Here is a 19,464-nt window from a genome sequence, read left to right as displayed (position 1 = left end):
TGACAGACCCAGTGCCACAGTCTTACGTCCTCTGTGAGTGTTGTTAACAGTTATTACTTCTTTCCATTTTAGATGGAGGAACTAAGACTCAGAGAGGCTAAGTATTTAGTTCAGTTAGCAAGTACATTTCAGAGTTTTTGTCAGAACCCAGGTCTGGCTGTCTTCCGGGCCCATGCTCTTCCCCTGCGGCAGCAGTGGGAGCAGTGGGGGATCTCACATCCTTACTCAATTGTCCCCAGAGGTGATTGAGGAGAGATTCTGGGACAGCAACCAGACTCAGTGGGAAGGAATAAAGAGATCGATTATCCATGTCTGTCATGGGCCCAGGAGCAGGAAACGGACACATGTGCTGTGTTCGCCATCCCCACGCAGGCCCATCATCTAAGACTCGGTGATTCCATGTCATTCTGTTGGGCACTCCCTGGGGACTATGCTGGGCTCAGGGTACATCTGGATTTGTTCAGCAAACGAGCTCCTGTGCTATTTGCTTTCTCTGCACATAAGCTGAAAATCAGGCCTTCTTCCTAAGGGAGAGTTTCTACAGAGGGCACAAGAGGGGCATGTTCTTCCATTGTTTTCACGGAAAAACAAGATACGGCCCCTATCACAGCCCTCTGTGAATGCCTCAGGAACTTTATTTTTGATAAACGACAGTGTGTTAAGAAAAGAAAACAAAAGAAAGATAAAGAGAAAACTCCAAGAAAATGGACCATTTCCTTTCATCGAAGAAAAAAACCATTTCTTGTATCTTAATGCACAAGCTTTGGGATATGTGATATCCATTCTTCCCCCTCTCTTCCCATCCCAAAACAATCAAGCCCTGATGGAAAATTGCACAACTAGATGTGAAGTAAAAACTGCTTACATATGCAAAGAATATTGCAAGCACCAGTTTGTCTGTTTCCAAGACACTTCAGCTAGGGAAGCCCTGTTTTCCCACACTGAGTAGAGGGCAAGCAACTCTGAGGACAAAAAGGGCAGAGTCAGAAATAAGAACAAATCTTTCTACTCGCTGGTCTGCTCAAGCTGCCTAACTGAGCCCTTGCACCTTCCCCCACTGCCTTTGACTTGACCTGAGCCAGTACAGATGAGAGAAATCTTGCTGCGTCCTTGCTTCTGTTCACAAATATGGTGCGCCTACCATGTGCCCGTGTCCTTTCATTCATTGAAGATTTACTGAGGCCCTATTCTTTGCTAGGCCTGGGTTATATACTCAGGTGACAAGCCCTAAACAGATTTGAACAAGACACACTGGAGCACAGAGAGAGTTTACTGCTTTAATCATTTGTCTGCATTCGTTTCAAGGAGGCAGGACACTGATGAGGTCGGAGAATACCTATCCTGTATTTTCAAAATCCGATTCCCTGTGCCTGAGATTAGGCCCTTGCTGGGCCCTCATCTGTCTACATCTGTAGAGAAAGCAGTAACCAGGTCACTGGGAGAATTACTAACCCCTAAACTATTTCTGCTATTGGCATCTGGAAATTATGCACTGTTCATTCATTTCTTTGAGCTATAACAAAATTAGTAAATTACAGCCTATGGGCCAAATGCACCTGCTGCCTGTTTTCATATGGCCAGCAAGTTAAGAATGGTTTGTACAGATGGGATTTTGAATTTATTGGGGGGTGGGGGCAGGGGTGAAAATCAAAAGAATAAAACTCCATGCTGTGAAAATTATATAAAATTCTATTTTCAGTGTCCAAAAATAACGTTTGATTGGCACTCAGCCAGGCTCACTCTTTTTTTTTTTTTTTTTTTTTTTTTGAGACGGAGTCTTGCTCTGTCGCCCGAGCTGGAGTGCAGTGGCCAGATCTCAGCTCACTGCAAGCTCCGCCTCCCGGGTTTACGCCATTCTCCTGCCTCAGCCTCCGGAGTAGCTGGGACTACAGGCGCCCGCCACCTCGCCCGGCTAGTTTTTTGTATTTTTAGTAGAGACGGGGTTTCACCGTGTTAGCCAGGATGGTCTCGATCTCCTGACCTCGTGATCCGCCCGTCTCGGCCTCCCAAAGTGCTGGGATTACAGGCTTGAGCCACCGCGCCCGGCCCAGGCTCACTCTTTACATATCATCTATGGCTGCTTTCACACTACAAGGAAACAGTTAGGTAGTAGTGACAGAGACCTTGCACAAAGCCTGAAAGATTTACTTTCTAGCCCTTTAGAGAGTTTGCAGATCCCGGGGCTAAAAGATTGCCCTCTTCCTTTAAAAAGCAAACACCTGGTTGGGCGCAGTGGCTCACGCCTGTAATCCCCACACTTTGGGAAGCCAAGGCGAGTGGATCACGGGGTCAGGCGATTGAGACCATCCTGGCTGACACATCTCTACTAAAAAAAAAAAAAAAAACCAAAAAATACAAAAAATACAAAAAATTAGCCGGGCATGGTGGTGGGAGCCTGTAGTCCCGGCTACTTGGGAGGCTGAGGCAGGAGAATGGTGTGAACCCAGGAGGCAGAGCTTGCCTGCACTCCAGCCTGGGTGACAGAGCAAGACTCGGTCTCAAAAATAATAACATAAAATAAATAAAAAGTAAACACCCTTCTCTGGTCTAGCCACTTCTGAAGTCCCTAATGCCTTTGTGAGAATGTGTGTACCTGGTCACTTTGGGCCCTGTAGGGAAGAAGGAGCATTGGATGCCTGGGAGGCACCATCCCATCTGCACTTCCAAACAATTGACATATGCCTCCAGGTGGAATTCTGTCACTTACCACCTTGTTTTGGAATTTACCTAAGTATACCTTAATGCCCTCAACTCCTTAAAGACAGGGTGACTGATGTCCCCCTGCTCCCTCCAGGGTTAGGCCCAGTTGAGCCTGGCAAGAAGAGATGGCTAGTAAATGTTTGTTGAATGAATGAGTGATAAAGAGAGTGAAACCCAGTGAACATATACATAGCTATGTACATGACCCAATAAACAGAAGAGACTGAATGAATGATTAAGTGATGGAGGAATCTGATGAAAGAAAGATGTGAATGAGTGTGTGAGGGAATTCTTATAATAATGAGGAATTTAATAAAGAAATAAGTATGTAAGTGAATGAAGGAGGGAGGGATCAACAGGGTGGGTGAGTGAGAAGTGAATGTGGGCCGTGGGGTCTCTACAGGCCCATAAAGGGTATAAGGGGCAGCAATGCCAAGTTCTGCTGTGTCATCATTTTGTCTTGCTTGCTCTTGTCCTGCCAGCCCTGGGGATTTTGAGATTAACCAATACCCTTCCCCATGGAGGGTGTGTCCATGCTTTAGTGCTTTGATATCTGGATTCTGTCAGAAGGACAAAATCAACTGCACCCCTAAGCTTGAGGCCAGGCAGCCACTGTCCAAGACTGTAGCCTCCCATATATGGAAAAATACACCTTTGGCTGGTGCATCCCCAGCCCCATCCCTTCCATGTGCCCCAGGTAAATAAGACCCACCCCAAAGCTAAGCACCCCACAATGATGCGTGCTTCAAGGGCAAGAGACAAGCAGCATGTCGGGTTTGGATGAACTTCATAGCCAAGGTCACCCAGCCAGGTAGGAGGGCATGGAATGGAAAACACCTTATCCAAAGCAGGTCTCCCATCATCTATCTCTGCTTCCTTTAAGGTGTATATTTATTAGTCTGTTTTCTTGGTTTTTGTTTTGTATATGTGTATCTTGTTTTACCTGCCATCTCCCTAGAATATAAGCTACATAAGGACAGAATGAGGCATATGGAAAGCCTAATAAATATTGGCTGAAAATTAGTGAAACGTAGTCTGGAAAGCAAGTCAAGCAAACCAACCTCTGGAACTACCAAGACATGGTACCCTCTCCCAGTGATGAACTTAGGTCTGACTCTGTGGCCAAGCCCCATGGGTGATGACCTTCAGCCTGCCACTTCCCCTCAGAGGATTAAATTGGATGGTCTTGAAGTTCTTATGGCTTCAAGATCTTTAGCTCTTACATGCTAGGATCCTAAAGCCAGGGGAAGGGGCTTCAGATTTTTCCAAGATTCATATAGGTAATATGAACCTGAGTTCCCTGACCACAACTCTTGAAAAAAAAAATTGTCTATTACATAAGAGGCAGCAATTTCATCTGGCCTGTGACCGAGGGGTGAGGTGACACTAGGTGTGGTGACAGAGACAATCCAGATGCTATCTTGGCTCTCCTTCAGGCTTTGCCAAGCCTCAGCTCAGGGCCAAAGCCCAGCCTGACATCCTACTGCCATGCCTTGGGAAAGTTATACACGTGTGCCCATAAACCACATTTCTCTCTGGTAACAGAGAAATGACTGAGAAATCTCTTCTCAGGCATCTTTTCAGAGTTCCCAGAAATGGGGCAAACCCTTCCTGGCTTAGCCCAGCAAATGAGGCACAGGGAGCTAAAGAAGCCCTTCTCTGAGAATCCCAGCCCTCACCGACTCCTGCCCTCTAGAACCTTCCAGCCCTTAGAGCTAGCACCACCTGATTCTCCCTCAAAAATGCACACACTGACTTGTGTGCTGTAGTTAGGGCTGAGAGAATAGGCTCTGAAGTCACAGTCACATCATGTAGGTTCGAATCCCAGCTCAGCTTCCTTGCTGGCTCTGTGGCCTTGGGCAAGTTACTAAACATATATTTTTGCCTTGACGTTCTCAAGGTCATATGGGAAAAGTGATGATAATGGTACTTAGCCCTTTGGTTTGTTGTGAGGATTACATGAGATAATAGAGTGCTTAGGAATGTGTGGCCTCTGACAAGTATTCTGTAATCATTAGCTCTTGATTTTGTGACTCTGTTTTCTTTTTTCCCATCTTAGTGAGATTACACACTCCTTAAGGGCAAGGACTGTGCTTTCTTTTCAACCTTTTTTGTCTTTCACATTGTCTTACCTAGGAGCATTTGTCAATTAGAGGAGACCAGACATTCCCAAATCATGTCTCTCCAGGAGTTACAGGAAGTTCCTTAGTGAAAATCTGTGAGCACTAGCCCTTAGCCATTTTTTTTCTTTTTTTTTTTTCTTTTTTTTTTTTTTTTTTTTTTTGAGATGGAGTTTCACTCTTGTTGCCCAGGCTGGAGTGCAATAGCCCGATCTCAGCTCACTGCCACCTCTGTCTCCCAGGTTCAAGCCATTCTCCTGCCTCCGCCTCCCGAGAAGCTGGAATTACAGGTCTGCGCCACCATGCAGGGCTAATTTTGTGTGATTAGTAGAGACAGGATTTTTTCCATGTGGGTCAGGCTGGTCTCAAACTCCTGACCTTAGGTGATCTGCCTGCCTCAGCCTCCCAAAGTGCTGAAATTACAGGCGTGAGCCACTGCGCCTGGCCATGCCCTAAGCCTTTTTGTGGGAAAAATGACACCCACATTTTGTGGAAAAAGAGGCTGAGTTAGGGAATATCAAGAAAAGGTAGAGAACAAAAGTAGCACCCCTCCCCCACAAATATATCCCCATTGTTTATTGTTACGAAAGTCTTACTACCAACAGAAGAGGCAATTGGAAGGATGGTTTTCTCACATCCATCCCAGATGGTGCAGACACGGATCTTCCTAAAAGCAGACTCAACAAACACTTATTGAGTGCTTAGGTATTTTTCTAAAAGGTAGAGATACAAATAAAACTTATGTTTGTTATAAGGATGGGCCAAAATTAGGGATTCTCCCCTTCTTAATGCAAATGCATATTTTCATTCCTTTTTAGCACAATGAGATAAAAATATCAGGACACCTGAAAACAAAGATTATCTGAAGAGTTTTATTCTCCCTTTATTTCCCATCAAATGCAGTGCTCTGAAGAGTGAGCTGCATTAATTGTCCAATCAGCCTGGGTCCTGAGCTTGTGTAGCTCACCCAGTGATGGGAGAGGACAGCAGAGGGCTTGCTTGCAGGGGAGTGGAACCTCTCCAGGCTGGGCCCTTGGGCAGGGATGGTGAGTCTCTGGAGACAGCCAGTTAAAACTGTTTAAATCTCATTTGAGACCATGAAGGACAACTTCTGATATCTGCAGATCCACAAAGCCAGCAAGCATGCCATCCAGAAGGAGATGGCTTTGGAAACACATGCCCTTTTCACTTGCTGAGATCACTGAGCATGTCTCAGAAAGGATTCTGGGACCCTGGTGGACTTTGCAGCCACATTCTAATAATCCTAAGAGAAGGAAAAATTGTCCTATGACCAACCAAGGTCTCAGCCTCAGTATGGGGTGTCTTCCCAAGGGTATCCAGTGATAATAATTCAGAAGATGAAGGCAGACTTGCCAACAAGAAGGGGTCAGGGAGTGTTTCAAGGAACCATGACAGCAATGGAGCCTAGGTTTCCAAGAATATAAATCCTTCATTTATTGAGGGCACTTAATTACTCAAAAAAGAACAGAGGTCGGGTGCAGTGGCTCTTGCCTGTAATCCCAGAACTTTGAGAGGCCAAGGCAGGTGAATCACTTGAGGTCAGGAGTTGGAGACCAGCCTGGCCAACATGGTGAAACCCCATCTCTACTAAAAATACAAAAGTTCGCCAGGCGTGGTAGTGCACACCTGTAATCTCAGCTACTCAGGAGGCTGAAGCAAGAGAATGGCTTGAACCTGAGAAGCGGAGGTTGCAGTGAACCAAGATTATGCCACCGCACTCCAGCCTGGGCGATGAAGTGAGACTCTGTTTCAGAAAAAAAAAAAAAAAAGAACAGAGACAACTGCTGTGATAATGGGTGGTGGTGGTAAGCGATTACTTTTTCTCTTTTTTGAAATAAAAATGTTCATTGTTGTTGCTATAATATCCTTTGAGAAAATTTGAAATAAGAGACAACAAACACAAGGCAGAAAGTAAACTTTCTGAAGATGCTGAGATGAACTTGACATTGCCAAATTATTTCTGGGCTCACTAAATTCCTTAGAAGGGATTTTTTTTTTAATTAACTGTTTTTCTTTTTTTTTTTTTTTTTTTTTTTTTGAGACGGAGTCTCACTCTGTCGCCCGGGCTGGAGTGCAGTGGCCAGATCTCAGCTCACTGCAAGCTCCACCTCCCGGGTTTACGCCATTCTCCTGCCTCAGCCTCCGGAGTAGCTGGGACTACAGGCGCCCGCCACCTCGCCTGGCTAGTTTTTTGTATTTTTTAGTAGAGACGGGGTTTCACCGTGTTAGCCAGGATGGTCTCGATCTTCTGACCTCGTGATCCGCCCGCCTCGGCCTCCCAAAGTGCTGAGATTACAGGCTTGAGCCACCGCACCCGGCCCTAACTTTTTTTTTTTTTACTTTTTTTCATTCTGACTTCAGTTTGCTTCACCAACCATCTATCTCCTCTGAAGTGAAACCTTAGATTTTAAAAAATTGACAAGTCCTTAGGAAAAAAACTATTAAAGCTCCCCTAAACCAGATGAAGGAATTTAGGACCAGGCAGGTTAAGTAACTTGCCCAGGGTGACACAGTCAGTGAAAGCATAGCAAAGTGGGGACCCGCACCCAGGGACATCTGAATTCAGAACCCAAGTTCCTAACAGTCATGCTCCAGTGTCTCCTGTTTTGGTCTGCTGCTTTCCCTCATCCACCTCTCCCTGTGGGTCCATATTCCTTAGTTCGGAAAATAACCTCCATCACCAATATCTCCACCATAAAAAGCTACTTTATAAGGACATAGGTCCTTTAGTCCAAATGAGAGGTGAGTGGAGCATGAAAATTTCTAGATGTCCGGAGACTACCCATCTTTGGGATACTCTTGTCCGGGGAATGTGAGGGCAGGAGCCTGGGGTAGGACGGATAGTAGGTTGGAGGCACAGTCTCCACTGTCTGTGAGTGCAGTGGCCTCATCACGGATCCCCCGGGCCTAGCACGGTGCTTGGTACCTGGCAGATGCTTAGCAAGCATCTTCTGTGAGTAAATGCCGTGAGGAGATCTGCAGCAGACTTCAGAGACACTTTGCGTCCTTAAGTTTTTATGGCCTTTAATGAGGCCCGGTGAGAGGATTTAACCATAATTACTGCCAAACAGTTACTTCTTCAAGCGGACTGTTAGCATGAGGAGGGCAAGGGTTATAATTAAGACTTCTGTGTACCCTGGCATTTCAAAAAGTCCTAACAGTACCCACCCCATCACATTCTGCTTTGATGCCCAAATCCTGCTTTGAAAGCAGCGGGACCCTTGGTCTCAGGAAAGCATGAGGTAGAAAATAGCAGGGGAGACCAGACTCAGTGGCTCACACCTGTAGTATCAGCTACTTGGGAGGCTGAGGCAGGAGGATCGCTTGACCTCAGGAGTTTGAGACCAGCCTGGGCAACATAGTGAGACATTGTCTCTACTTAAAAAAAAAAAAAAAATTTCAAATGGCCAGGCGTGGTGGCTCACGCCTGTAATCCCAGCACTTTGGGAGGCCGAGGCAGGTGGATCACTGGAAGTCAGGAGTTTGAGACCAGCCTGGTCAACATGGCAAATCCCCATCTCTACTAAAAATACAAAAACTAGCTGGGCCTGGTTACACACGCCTGTAATCCCAGCTATTCTGGAGGCTGAGGCACAAGAATTGCTGGAATGTGGCAGGCAGAGGTTGCAGTGAACCGAGATCACGCCACTGCACTCCAGCCTGGGTGGCAGAGTGATACTCTATCTGAAAAAAAAGAAAATGGCAGGGGAGTAGCAGGGCAGGAGATACTCTGTGCCCAACCAAAGGAGAAAGCATATTTGTCTTCGTGGTTTGAAGGGTGGGTTGCATTTTCTGCTTTTTCCCAAGAAGCCAATGCAGAGCATAGCTATGGAGAAGTGCCAGGGATGGAAGCCTCAGGATCCATGAGAATGGCCAACCTAGCATCAGGGAAAAGGAAGAAAGACTCCTAAATGCATGTCCCCCATACTTGGGCTAAGCCACCCCACACTGGGTCTTCCTCAAAGGCAATGTGGACTATGGTGGCTGGCCTTTGTATCCTAGAGAATGAATCTTTCCTTCTTAAATCCAGTTCAACTGAGGAAGTCCTATTGTCTGCTTCTTCTCCCCAGACATCTGCTTTGTATGTCTCCTATGTCATAATAGTGACAATGGTAACCATTTATTGGGTACCTCATATGAGTCAGACATTATGCAAAGCACTTTGCTTGCATGTTCTGATTAAACCCTCACAAGAACCTCATAAGGTAGCCACTATTCTTGCATCCTTTCATAGATGAGGAAATGAGGCTCAGAGGGATTAAGTCTGAGCCTCCCACAGCCAGTAAGTTACAATGCCAAAACTCAAACCCTCATCAGACAGCCCCAAAAGTCCATTCTGTTAGCCATGGCTGCATAGTGCCTCAAGAAGCTACAAAAGGCCTCCTAACTGTGACTGTCCCCACGGGGTTCCTCTTAAGTAAGGCACTGGGACTCTCAGGTTCTCTAAGGACGAACTGATGACGTATGGGGGTCTGCATAGGCTGGGGTTTTCCAAGGCTCTATGTAGACACTCCAAGTACCACCTTTTCTCCCCAACAGGGAGGCCACCCAGCAAGTGTTCCCACAGGAACTTCTCTACAACAAACAGGGCTTGTGGAAAAACATTTTACATCTGGTAAACAACTCTTGGAAATCCTTTAGAATAACATTGCAACCATTTCAGAAATAGTATCAGTAATTTAAAATCTTCCTATACAGAAAACTCCAGACCCAGACAGATTTACTGGTGAGTTCTTTCACACTTGCAAGGAGGGGATAATTTAACTATTGTACAAATTCTTCCAAAGAATGGAAGAAAACATTCCCCAACTCATTTCATAAGATTAGGACAGCCTTACTATCAAAACCAGGAAAAGACAACATAAGAAAGGAAAAGTATACTTCTGCTTCACTCAGGAACACAGATGCAAAAATCCTCAAGTATGTATTAGCAAACCAAACCCAGAAATGCAGGGAAATGGAATATATCATGATCAAGTTGGGTTTTTCTCCAAGATTGAATGATTGGTTTAGCATTAGAAAATTAACTGATGTAATTTATCACAGTAACAGATTAAAGGAGAAAAAAATGTGACATTTTCAATAGGTACAGAAAATGTTTGATAAAATTTTATGTCCACTCATTATATATTAACAAGTCCTAGCAAATTAGGAATAAAAAGAAACTTACTTAATGTGATTAACGGAATCTACTTAAATCTACGGCAAACATCATACTTAATGGTGAAATGCTGAAGGCATTTCTGTTAAGATTAAAAAAAAGAACACAATGCCCATTTTCATGTTTCTGCTCAGCACTGTCCCAGAGGGCCTGTCCAGCACCGTAAGGCAGGAAAAAGAAGTAAAAGGTTAAGTCTTTGAAAGGAAGAAACATAACTGTCATCATTTGCAGATGATACTATTGTCTATACAGGGAACTCAAAAGAACCTAGAAAAAATGTAATGGGAATAAACATGAGCTTATCAAGGTTGCTGAATACAAATCAATATAAGAAAGTCAATTGCATCTCTGTACACTAAATAGAAAAATGATTTTTTAAAAGGTACCATTTACAGGAGCAACAAAATTGTTTAAATCTCTAGGAATAAATGTAACAAGACATGCAAGGCCTTTATTGAGAAAATGTATAAAACGGTATTGAAAGACATTAACGAGGCTCTAACATAAATGGAGAATTATGCAATGTTCTTGGATGGGATGACTTAATATTTAAAGAGGTTGATTCTCCCCTAAATTTAACCATGAATTCAAATCCCAGTGGGTCTGTTTGCTGTTTGTTTTTATGAAACTCAAAAGGTGATTCTAAGATTCAAAAGGAAGAACAAAAAGCCAAGAGCCAAGACACTTCTAACGAAGAAGATGGAATTTGGTTGGGGTAAAGAATTGGACTTACCCAATCAGATTTCCATTTTTATTTCAAAGCTAATTAAGATGGCATGGATTTAGCATAGAGATTCTATTAAACCAATGGAACATGCTGGAGAACCTAGAAGCAGACACAGCATGGAGGCTTGATTTATGACAGAGCAGACTTTGCAGATCAGAAGGGAAGGATGAACTATGGTGCTGGGCTAATTGGGTATCCATGTGGAAAAAGATGAAATTGGATTCCTCCCTTGTCAAAAATCAATTCCAGGTGGATTAAAGACTTAAATGTGAAAGGCAAAACTATAAAACTTTTAGAAGACAGTATAGAAGTTTATCCGTATGACCTTGGGAGGAAAAAAAAACTTATTGAAGACTGTTTAAAAACGTGAACCATAGGGAATATATTGTGAGTTTGACTATATGAAAAATCAGAACTTCAGTTCATCAAAAGACACCACAGAGTAAAAATATAAGCTACAAAGAATTCATATCCAATATATTAGAACTCCACAATTTAATACAAAAATAATAAATAACCCTATGGAGGAGTGGGAGACAAAGGACATGAACAGGCATTTCGTATAACAAGAATGGTCCATAAATATTAAAAAAAAATGAAAGCTCCTGGTACTCAGAGAAATTAATTTAAAACCACAATGAGATAGCACTTTCCACCCACCCAATCAGCAGGTATTAGAAAGCCAGGCCTTACCACATGCTGGTGAGACTGTGGGGTAACAGTAATTGTCATTCACTGCTGGTGGAAGTGTAAATTGTTACAGCCACATTGGGAAACAGTATGTTATTGCCCAATAAAACTGAACAGGCTCATACCCTACGGCCCATCAATTCCACTCCTAGATGTATATCCTGGAGAAATTCTTGCACATGTGCACAGGGGACATGTACAAAAATGTTCATAGTAACATCACTCATAACAGCCCCAAACTGAAAATTGCCCAAATGACACATAAATGGCGATATAGTCACAGAATGAAATATAAGAATCAGCAATGAAAATTAGCCATAAATATATGCAAAAACTTCCCATTAAGCAAAAGATGCGAGTCACAGAATACACACATTGTGAGTCCATTCATACAATGTTCACAGATAGACAAAACTAAACAGCATACTGTTTAGGGATATATGCCAAGGCGGTAACAACATAGAAAAGCCTTGGAATGATTAACACAAACTTCAGCATTGTAGTTACCTCTGAGATAACTTTGGAGAGAGACTTGATTATGGGGGAATATGCAGAGGGCTTCTAAGCACAATATTCAACTTCTATTTTTTTGTGTTTCTTAAGTTGGGTGGTATGTATGCAGGTATCTGTTTTATGGGTGGTATATATGCAGGTATCTGTTATATTATTATTCTTTCAATGATACACAAAATATATACACTTACCTGTATGCATAATATATTTATAATTTTACATTTTAATAACAAAGGGAAGTTACAGTCAGACCAGAAGTGGGAAGTAACAGGATAGGGGGGTGGCCAGGAGAGGCACAAGGTCATGGGTGTGGCCTGCTCAAAGAACTAAGAAAAGACCCACTGAAGTGGGGGGGAAGGGAATGGAGAAAGGTGAGGCTGGAGAGCAAAATGGGAGCAGATCACAGAGGATCTTCCAAATTTTGCTGACTCCTTGGGAAGTGTAAATTCAGTAGTCTTCCCAGCGTTATGCAATATAGCCCCTGCAGACCTAGCCGTGTACTTCGGGGAAAAAAAAGTATTTTTGAGATGAACCTAAAGGGACCTGCTGACAGCTCATAAATGAGTTCTCTCTCTCTCAGACAGTGTTTTTACTCTCAGGACAAATAAATAGCTCTGGGTGGCTGCTCCTTGCTCATCAAGAACAGGGAGGGTTGCAGGTGGGGCTGGCCCTGAGACAGCCGTAGATGGTGAAGGGCTGATAGCCGCCTGGCAACTGGAGCTCTGACTCCCTCAGCTCTGCCCTGCCAGGGAAAGGAAAAGAAAAATAAGCACAAACAGCTTCATATCCCACCTGCCTGCAGACCTATTCTGTATGACTAGGGACACCTGACAGGAACGGTGGTTCCTGTCCACGAACATAAACACATATGCCTCCTCTATATGACCCCTTCAGCCACACTGAGATCTGGAAATGTTAACCTTGGGCTCTACAGAAAGGACTCTGAGCCTAGGGTCCTTGCTTCTGGTATCAAGCTGTCCACCCATTTGGCCACTTCCTGAAAATTGTGAAATCTGTTTATCTCAGTTTCCCCATCTATAAAAATGGGCATAATGACCATGGGGCCCGTGTATAAATTAGCATGTGAGGTGAAGCAGCCCTTGGAGGTCCAGGCAAGCCTCTCCTGCTAGCTCCCAGAGCATCCCGATCTTCCCCGACCCCAACATGCGCAGGCTTACACAGCATAGTCATAGGTGTCACTGAGTATGAGTACGTTGCACGTATGTTACAGGAGCTTCCTGGCATACACTGTGAGCTCCACATGAGAATGAAGCCCTGTGTGTCTTGCTTTTGGCAGTAACCCCAGTGCCTAGCACAGTGCCTAGGACCCAAGAAGGGATTACCAAATGTGGCTCTTAACTTGTTTTGAGTCTATAGAGGGGAACTTACCAAATGTGGCTCTTAACTTGTTTTGAGTCTATAGAGGGGAACGAGCTTTTAACTTTATAAAGTCAGATGGTCAGCTCCAGATTGTCCCTAGTGGTGGGTACAGAAACCACCAATACCTAATTTTCTCTCTCTGAAATGCAGCCCTAGGCCAGGCACAGTGGCTCACGCTTGTAATCCCAGCACTTTGGGAGGCCGAGGGCATATCGCTTGAGGCCAGGAGTTGGAGACCAGCCTGGGCAACATGGTAGAACCCCATTTCTACAAAAAATACAAAAAACTATCTGGACATGGTGTTGCACCTCTGTAGTCCCAGCCACTCAGGAGGCTGAGGCGGGGGGGATCGATTGAGCCTGGGAGGTTGAGGCTGCAGTGAGCCGTGATTGCATCATGGCACTCTCGCCTGGGTGACAAAGCAAGACTCTGTCTCAAAAAAATAAAAAATAAACTAAAATGTAGCCCTTCTCTCAACCCTGAGTGAACACTGTGGGTTCAAGGCCCTTGTTAGTTTTGGGGAATACCAGGTGTAGCACCATAACCAGCTCTAGAGTAGTTCACACTCCGCTGGGGAGACAGTCACCCCATACCCGCCAAGTTACCAAAAGGCAAAGCCCTGGAGGAAATAGCTGAGAGCCACAGCACGGAATGGAGGAAAACAAACTTACATTTGGAAAAGTGGGGAGGTTTTCTGCTAGAAGAGAGGAGCAAGGTTGCTACAGACACTCCTCCCCATACCCACCACATTCTTGGGTCCTGCTTTCAGTCCAAGACCTTGCCAGGCTGTCCCATAAGAGGTACCCCACCCACTCTGTCTCCACCCTACGCAGTAACTAATCTCTTTGCAGATCGAAATAAGTAGTATCTATTGAGCACTTATAGTGTGTCAAATCCTGTGCTAAATAATTTACATGGATTGTTTTACTTAAACCTCATAACAACTCTAAAAGAGAAAGACCATCGTTGCCCCATTTTATAGATTTTGAAGAAATGGAGGATCCACAGAATTCAACCACTTGTCCAAGATCACAGGTCCTGGTAGATGGTAGAGCCACTGGCCTGAGTCCTAAGTTAGGCCTCCTCCCTGGACTCCTAAGAGGTAGCTGCATTTTCTATACCTGCGTGGCTGACGGTGAAGGCAGCAGGACCAGCAGGGCAGAGCATTGCCAGCAACTCTGTGCCAGGAGGCTTCATACCCTCTTCCTCCCTCACTTAGCACCTGAAGACCTGGAAATTCCCAGAAGCCATATAGCTGTGGATTCTGCTGTGGCTGATAAAGACTTATTTTAAATGAGTCATTTCCTTCAAAAGGGAGGGAAAAAATGTGTTTAGATTTCAGCAAGAATGCCCTTCCCCACCACACCCACACACCCATACTCAGGACTCGGAACCCTGTGCCAGGGAGCATCAGTTGGTGGAGAACCTCCCATCCAGCCTCACAAACCCCTTGTGGCTTGGGCACCTGAGGTCACACTTGACCCCAGGGAAATGAACCAGGGCCAGGCCCATTCACTCAGAAAGGCTGGGCCTCCTTCTTCGATCCCAGTGACAGGAGCAGACTTGCCTCCTCAGAAGCTAGCCATCTGTCTGGTTGTCTTCACTTACCGGGTGGGGCCTTCCTTTCTGTCTTGTTCTGCCTGTCTTCTCTCCCACCCAGTTTCTCTCTTCTCTGCCTATGTCTATCTTGTTCTCTTTGCCTGTTTCTCCAGTCATTCATTCGTTCATTTTTCCTTTGCCTTATTGATTGAGCCTCTGATCCATAGGTTCCTGTTCTTGGTTTCTCTCCTATTCAGGTGGCCCCTTACCATGAGGGTTACTTGCTAGCTGCCCTCTATGAAGCTGAGTGATTCTCGTCCCCTTCCTGACTAATTCCAGACCTCGAGCTGACTCAAGCTAAGGTCACTCGGATGTTTCCTGTGGCCTTAACTAGATAATATATTCACGTTTTTTAACAGCTTTATTGAGGTTTAATTATATACAATAACATTTAAGCATTTTGAGTATACAGTTCAATAATTTTTGGTAAACGTATACAGTATGTAATCACTACCAACATCAAGATATCAGACGTTTGCATCATCTCAAAAAGCTCTCTTGTGCCCCTTTGCTATCAATCCTCTCTCCCCACCCTGGCTCCTGGCAACCCTTAATCTGTTTTCTGTCACTATAGTTATGGCTTCTTTTTAAAAAATTTTATACAATTGGCATTATAGAGTATATAGTCTTCAGCGTCCTGCATCTTTCACTTGGGGCGATGTTAAAATTCATCCTGCTGTTGCATGCATCACTAAGGAGTACACCGCTGTGGTTATACCACAATTTGCCAGGTGATTCACCAGTTGATGGGCATTTGGGGTGTTTCTAGTGTTTCATTAAAATGAATGAAGTTGTTCTGAGCATTCATGTATAGGTCCTTGTATGGACATATGTTTTCATTGCTCAAGTAAATATTTGTGAGTACAATTGCTGAGTGGTAAGGAAAGTGTATAATTAACTTTATAAAAAATGGCCAATCTGTTTTCCAACATGGCCTGTTCAAACTGTTTTTATCTCCCTCTTTTCTCCTTCCTTCCTCACTCTGTCCCTCTGGAGCTACCGTTCTCCCACAGTATCTCTGTTCTAGTTTTACCCTCTTCTATTCTCAGGGTTTTCCACTATCTCCCCCTCACCCCTCTTCTTCATTGTCTCCTTCCTCCTCCTTCTCATGTCATCCTTTCTCTTCTCCTCCAGGACACTTTAAAACCTGAGAAACTAACATCCTTTCCCATTCCCTATTAGAAATAACTCCATCACAAGCCCACAGATTACTCTCCTGGCCAGGCTCACTATTCCAAATGGGGGAAACATGCCCTCCCCAGATAAAGGCCCAGAGAAGTAAAAAGACAGACCCTAGTGTAATGGAAGATGGCCTTGCATTCTGGCATCTTCCCCCTCCCTAAAGGATTAATGGTGTTTGTGGATAGCAGTTCCTTTACTCAAACATAATATTGGAAATCCAAGAGTGTTAAGTGAAGTCCGTCCCATTTAATCAGTGCTTCAACAGTTTCCACAAACATAAACCCTGTAGGGGTTTACCTTCCCCAGTCATAGGCAAGGAGCAGCCTAGCCCAAAGCCAGCTCCTTGTCATGTCTGTTTGAAGGAACTAGTGTAACAATATCTGATTACAAACTCAGAACATTTTATGTAGTGCTAAGAGTACCTCAGGAGGGTGATTGTGGAATGGTTTCGTTCTTCTTAATTCTTTATTATTGAGATATAATTCACCTAACATACAATTCACCCATTTAAGGTATACAACTCAGAAGTTTTTAGTATATTCACAGATGTATAGCCATTACCATTACAATTTTAGCATATTCTATCACTTCAAAAAGAAACCTTGTGCCCTTTAGCTATCACCTTATATTCACCATCATCCCAACCCTTGGAAATGATCATCTATTTCCTACCTCTGTAGACTGACTTATTCTGGACATTTCATATACATGGAATCAAATAATATGTGGTCTTTTGTGTCTGGCTTCTTTCACTTAGTATAATGTTTTCAAGGTTCATTCATGTTCTCTTATGTATCAATACTTCATTCTTCTTTATGGCTGAATAATATCTCATTGTATGGTTGTACCGTATTTTCTTTATCTACTCATCAATGAGTAGACATTTGAGTTGTTTCCCCCTTTGGGTTATTATGAATAATGCTGCTGAAACATTTCTATAAGTTTTTGTGTAGACACATGTTTTCATTTCTTTTGCGCATATACTAGAAATGGATTTACTGGGTCATATAGTAATCCTATGTTTAATTATATCAGGAATTGCCAGACTGTTCTGCAAAGAGGCTGTACCATTTTACATTCCAACCAGCAATGTGTGAGGGTTTCCATTTTTATACCTCCTCACCAACACTTATTATTTGACTAAAGTGGTTTCTTGATCCTACACCTTGATCTTTGGACTGTCACAAATACATACATGACCACATATACATTTACACAATCATTGATACGGACACATGTACAAAATTACATGGTGGGCATACCTGTACACACCTCTAGAGTTCACGTGCATACACACAGAATCTCCTACAGATATTTACAATCCATTAGGCAATTGTATCTGCAATCTCACGCAGCACATGCAGCATACACACATCAATCCATGTTCACACATGTTCACATGTGTGAACCAAACCAGATTTGCAATGGCCCAATGCCATCACACATGTATACTGAATTGACACGGGCTTTGAGCAAACATACACATTTGCTCAAAACAAAGGGACATATGTATTTAATAATGCACTCACACCTGCATAAACACAGATACACAAACAATAGTTATACCCACAACAGCATAGTCCTAAAAAGGTACACACAGTGTAACCATCATAGATGACTGAAAAGACTGAATGTATTTACTCTGGATGGCATGGAGAAGGTTTCATTATCCTTGGTGTACTAGGTAGGAAGACTTTTTCATTCATTCCTTTACTCATCCCTTTGTTCTTTAAGCTACAATTACATATTGAGCATGCAGAAATACAATGATAAACCAGACTGACATAGTCCCTGCCCTCATGGAATTTACAGTCTAGCAAGGAAACACTCAAAATCTGTGATATGTGCTCAGAAGAAAGTAAGCAAGGCAATATGTTTGCCAAAGCCCTAGGATAGTAGGCGGTTTCCAGGAACTTTTTTTTTTTTTTTTTTTTGAGAGAGCGTCTCACTCTTTCACCCAGATTGGAGTACAGTGGCACAATCATGGCTCACTGTAGCTTTCACCTCCCAGGCTCAAGCGAACCTCCCATCTCAGCCTCCTGAGTAGCTGGAATGACAGGCACCTGCCATCACAACCAGCTAATTTTTTTTAAAGAGATGGGGTCTCACTATGTTTCCCAGGCTGGTGTAGAACTCCTGGGTTCAAGCAATCCTCCCATCTCAGCCTCCCAAAGTGCTAGGTTTATAAGCATGAGCTACTGAGCCCAGCCTTCCAGGAGCTTTTATCATTTTATCATTATTGTTTCCTCTTTTATCCTGGAAAAGTGAAAGGGATTCAAATTCAATGTCTGTAACTCGTTGGATAGGCGTGTGTGTGTGTGTGTGTGTGTGTGTGTGTGTGTGTGTGTGGGTGTGTGTGTGTGTAATTCCAGCAATAGTCGATAATGAGTATGGACTCAGAACTTGGACTGCCTGATTTTAGATTTTCTTTGTTTCATACTAATTGTGTAACCTTTCTTTCTTTGTCTCAGTTTTTCATCCAAATATGGGGATTACAACAGTTCCTTTAATAAGGATTAACTTAGCTGATACTTACAAAGCATTTCAAACTGCCTTGCAAGCGCTCAGTTCTGAATCAATATTATCCACTGTTTCATTTTCCAAGAGCAGGTTTTCACAGAGGGAGATGCGTGGGATAGGCAGAGGGACAGGAGGAGGAGCCGGCTAGTGCCCTGTGGATTGTAAACTGGACAGCTCTTCATCTTCCACCCTATCTGAGCAGTCTTTTGGAATGCAGTCCTGGTGTGCCACCCCAGCAGGCCATAAACCAGCTCCTCCCCACCTCCCTGTGCCCACAGCCACGCACCATAGAGAGGACGCACCATGGGTGGCACCGGGCATGGCTGTTGGTTTTCAGCTGTGTCAGGTCTTTCTGTGTAGCTGCTCTGTTTGCTGTGGGCCTGGGTTGTGGCATTCACTGGTTCTGCTTGGCTGTCTTTTCTGTCTGTGCAGGTCAGCACTTATCACCCCGCACCTGTCTCTCCAGGACATTGCACAGCCATGGTCAGTCTGCCTGGCTCCCAGCAACACCTCTCAGCAAACATGTGAGTAAAAGGCTCATCCCTTCACCCCAGTCTGGCACAAAGGGGTCATCTTTACCATGTACAGTGGTGATCTAGCATCACCATTCCCAAACCATCCCATCCAGAGAGACAATAGGTCACCTTCCTTTACCACTTCCAAGTGAAATAATGGTGAAAAACAGAAATTAGGGCCAGGCGCAGTGGCTCACACCTGTAATCCCAGCACTTCAGTGGGCTGAGGCAGGAGGATTGCTTGAACCCAGGAGTTCCAGACCTGCCTGAGCAACATAGTGAGACCCCATCTCTACAAAGACATTTAAAAATTAGCCAGGAATGGTTGTGCACATG

The 19,464-nt window shown here is 44.0% G+C and overlaps 1 protein-coding gene across 2 annotated transcripts in view; it reads left to right on the top strand.

Annotated features, from left to right (window-relative positions):
* Nucleotides 1-19,464, top strand: part of SH3RF2 (SH3 domain containing ring finger 2) — a 145,214-nt gene that overhangs the window by 91,014 nt on the left and 34,736 nt on the right. For both annotated transcript variants that reach the window (XM_023227045.1, XM_023227044.2), the window contains exon 6: nt 19,046-19,137. In XM_023227045.1, the coding sequence (XP_023082813.1) occupies nt 19,046-19,137 (92 nt within the window). The remainder of the gene's footprint in view (nt 1-19,045; nt 19,138-19,464) is intronic.

The sequence above is a fragment of the Piliocolobus tephrosceles genome, chromosome 4, assembly GCF_002776525.5.
Source record: "Piliocolobus tephrosceles isolate RC106 chromosome 4, ASM277652v3, whole genome shotgun sequence".
NCBI lineage: Eukaryota > Metazoa > Chordata > Mammalia > Primates > Cercopithecidae > Piliocolobus > Piliocolobus tephrosceles.
The sequence above is the reverse complement of the archived record's forward strand: the minus strand, read 5'-3'. Positions and strand labels throughout refer to the sequence as shown.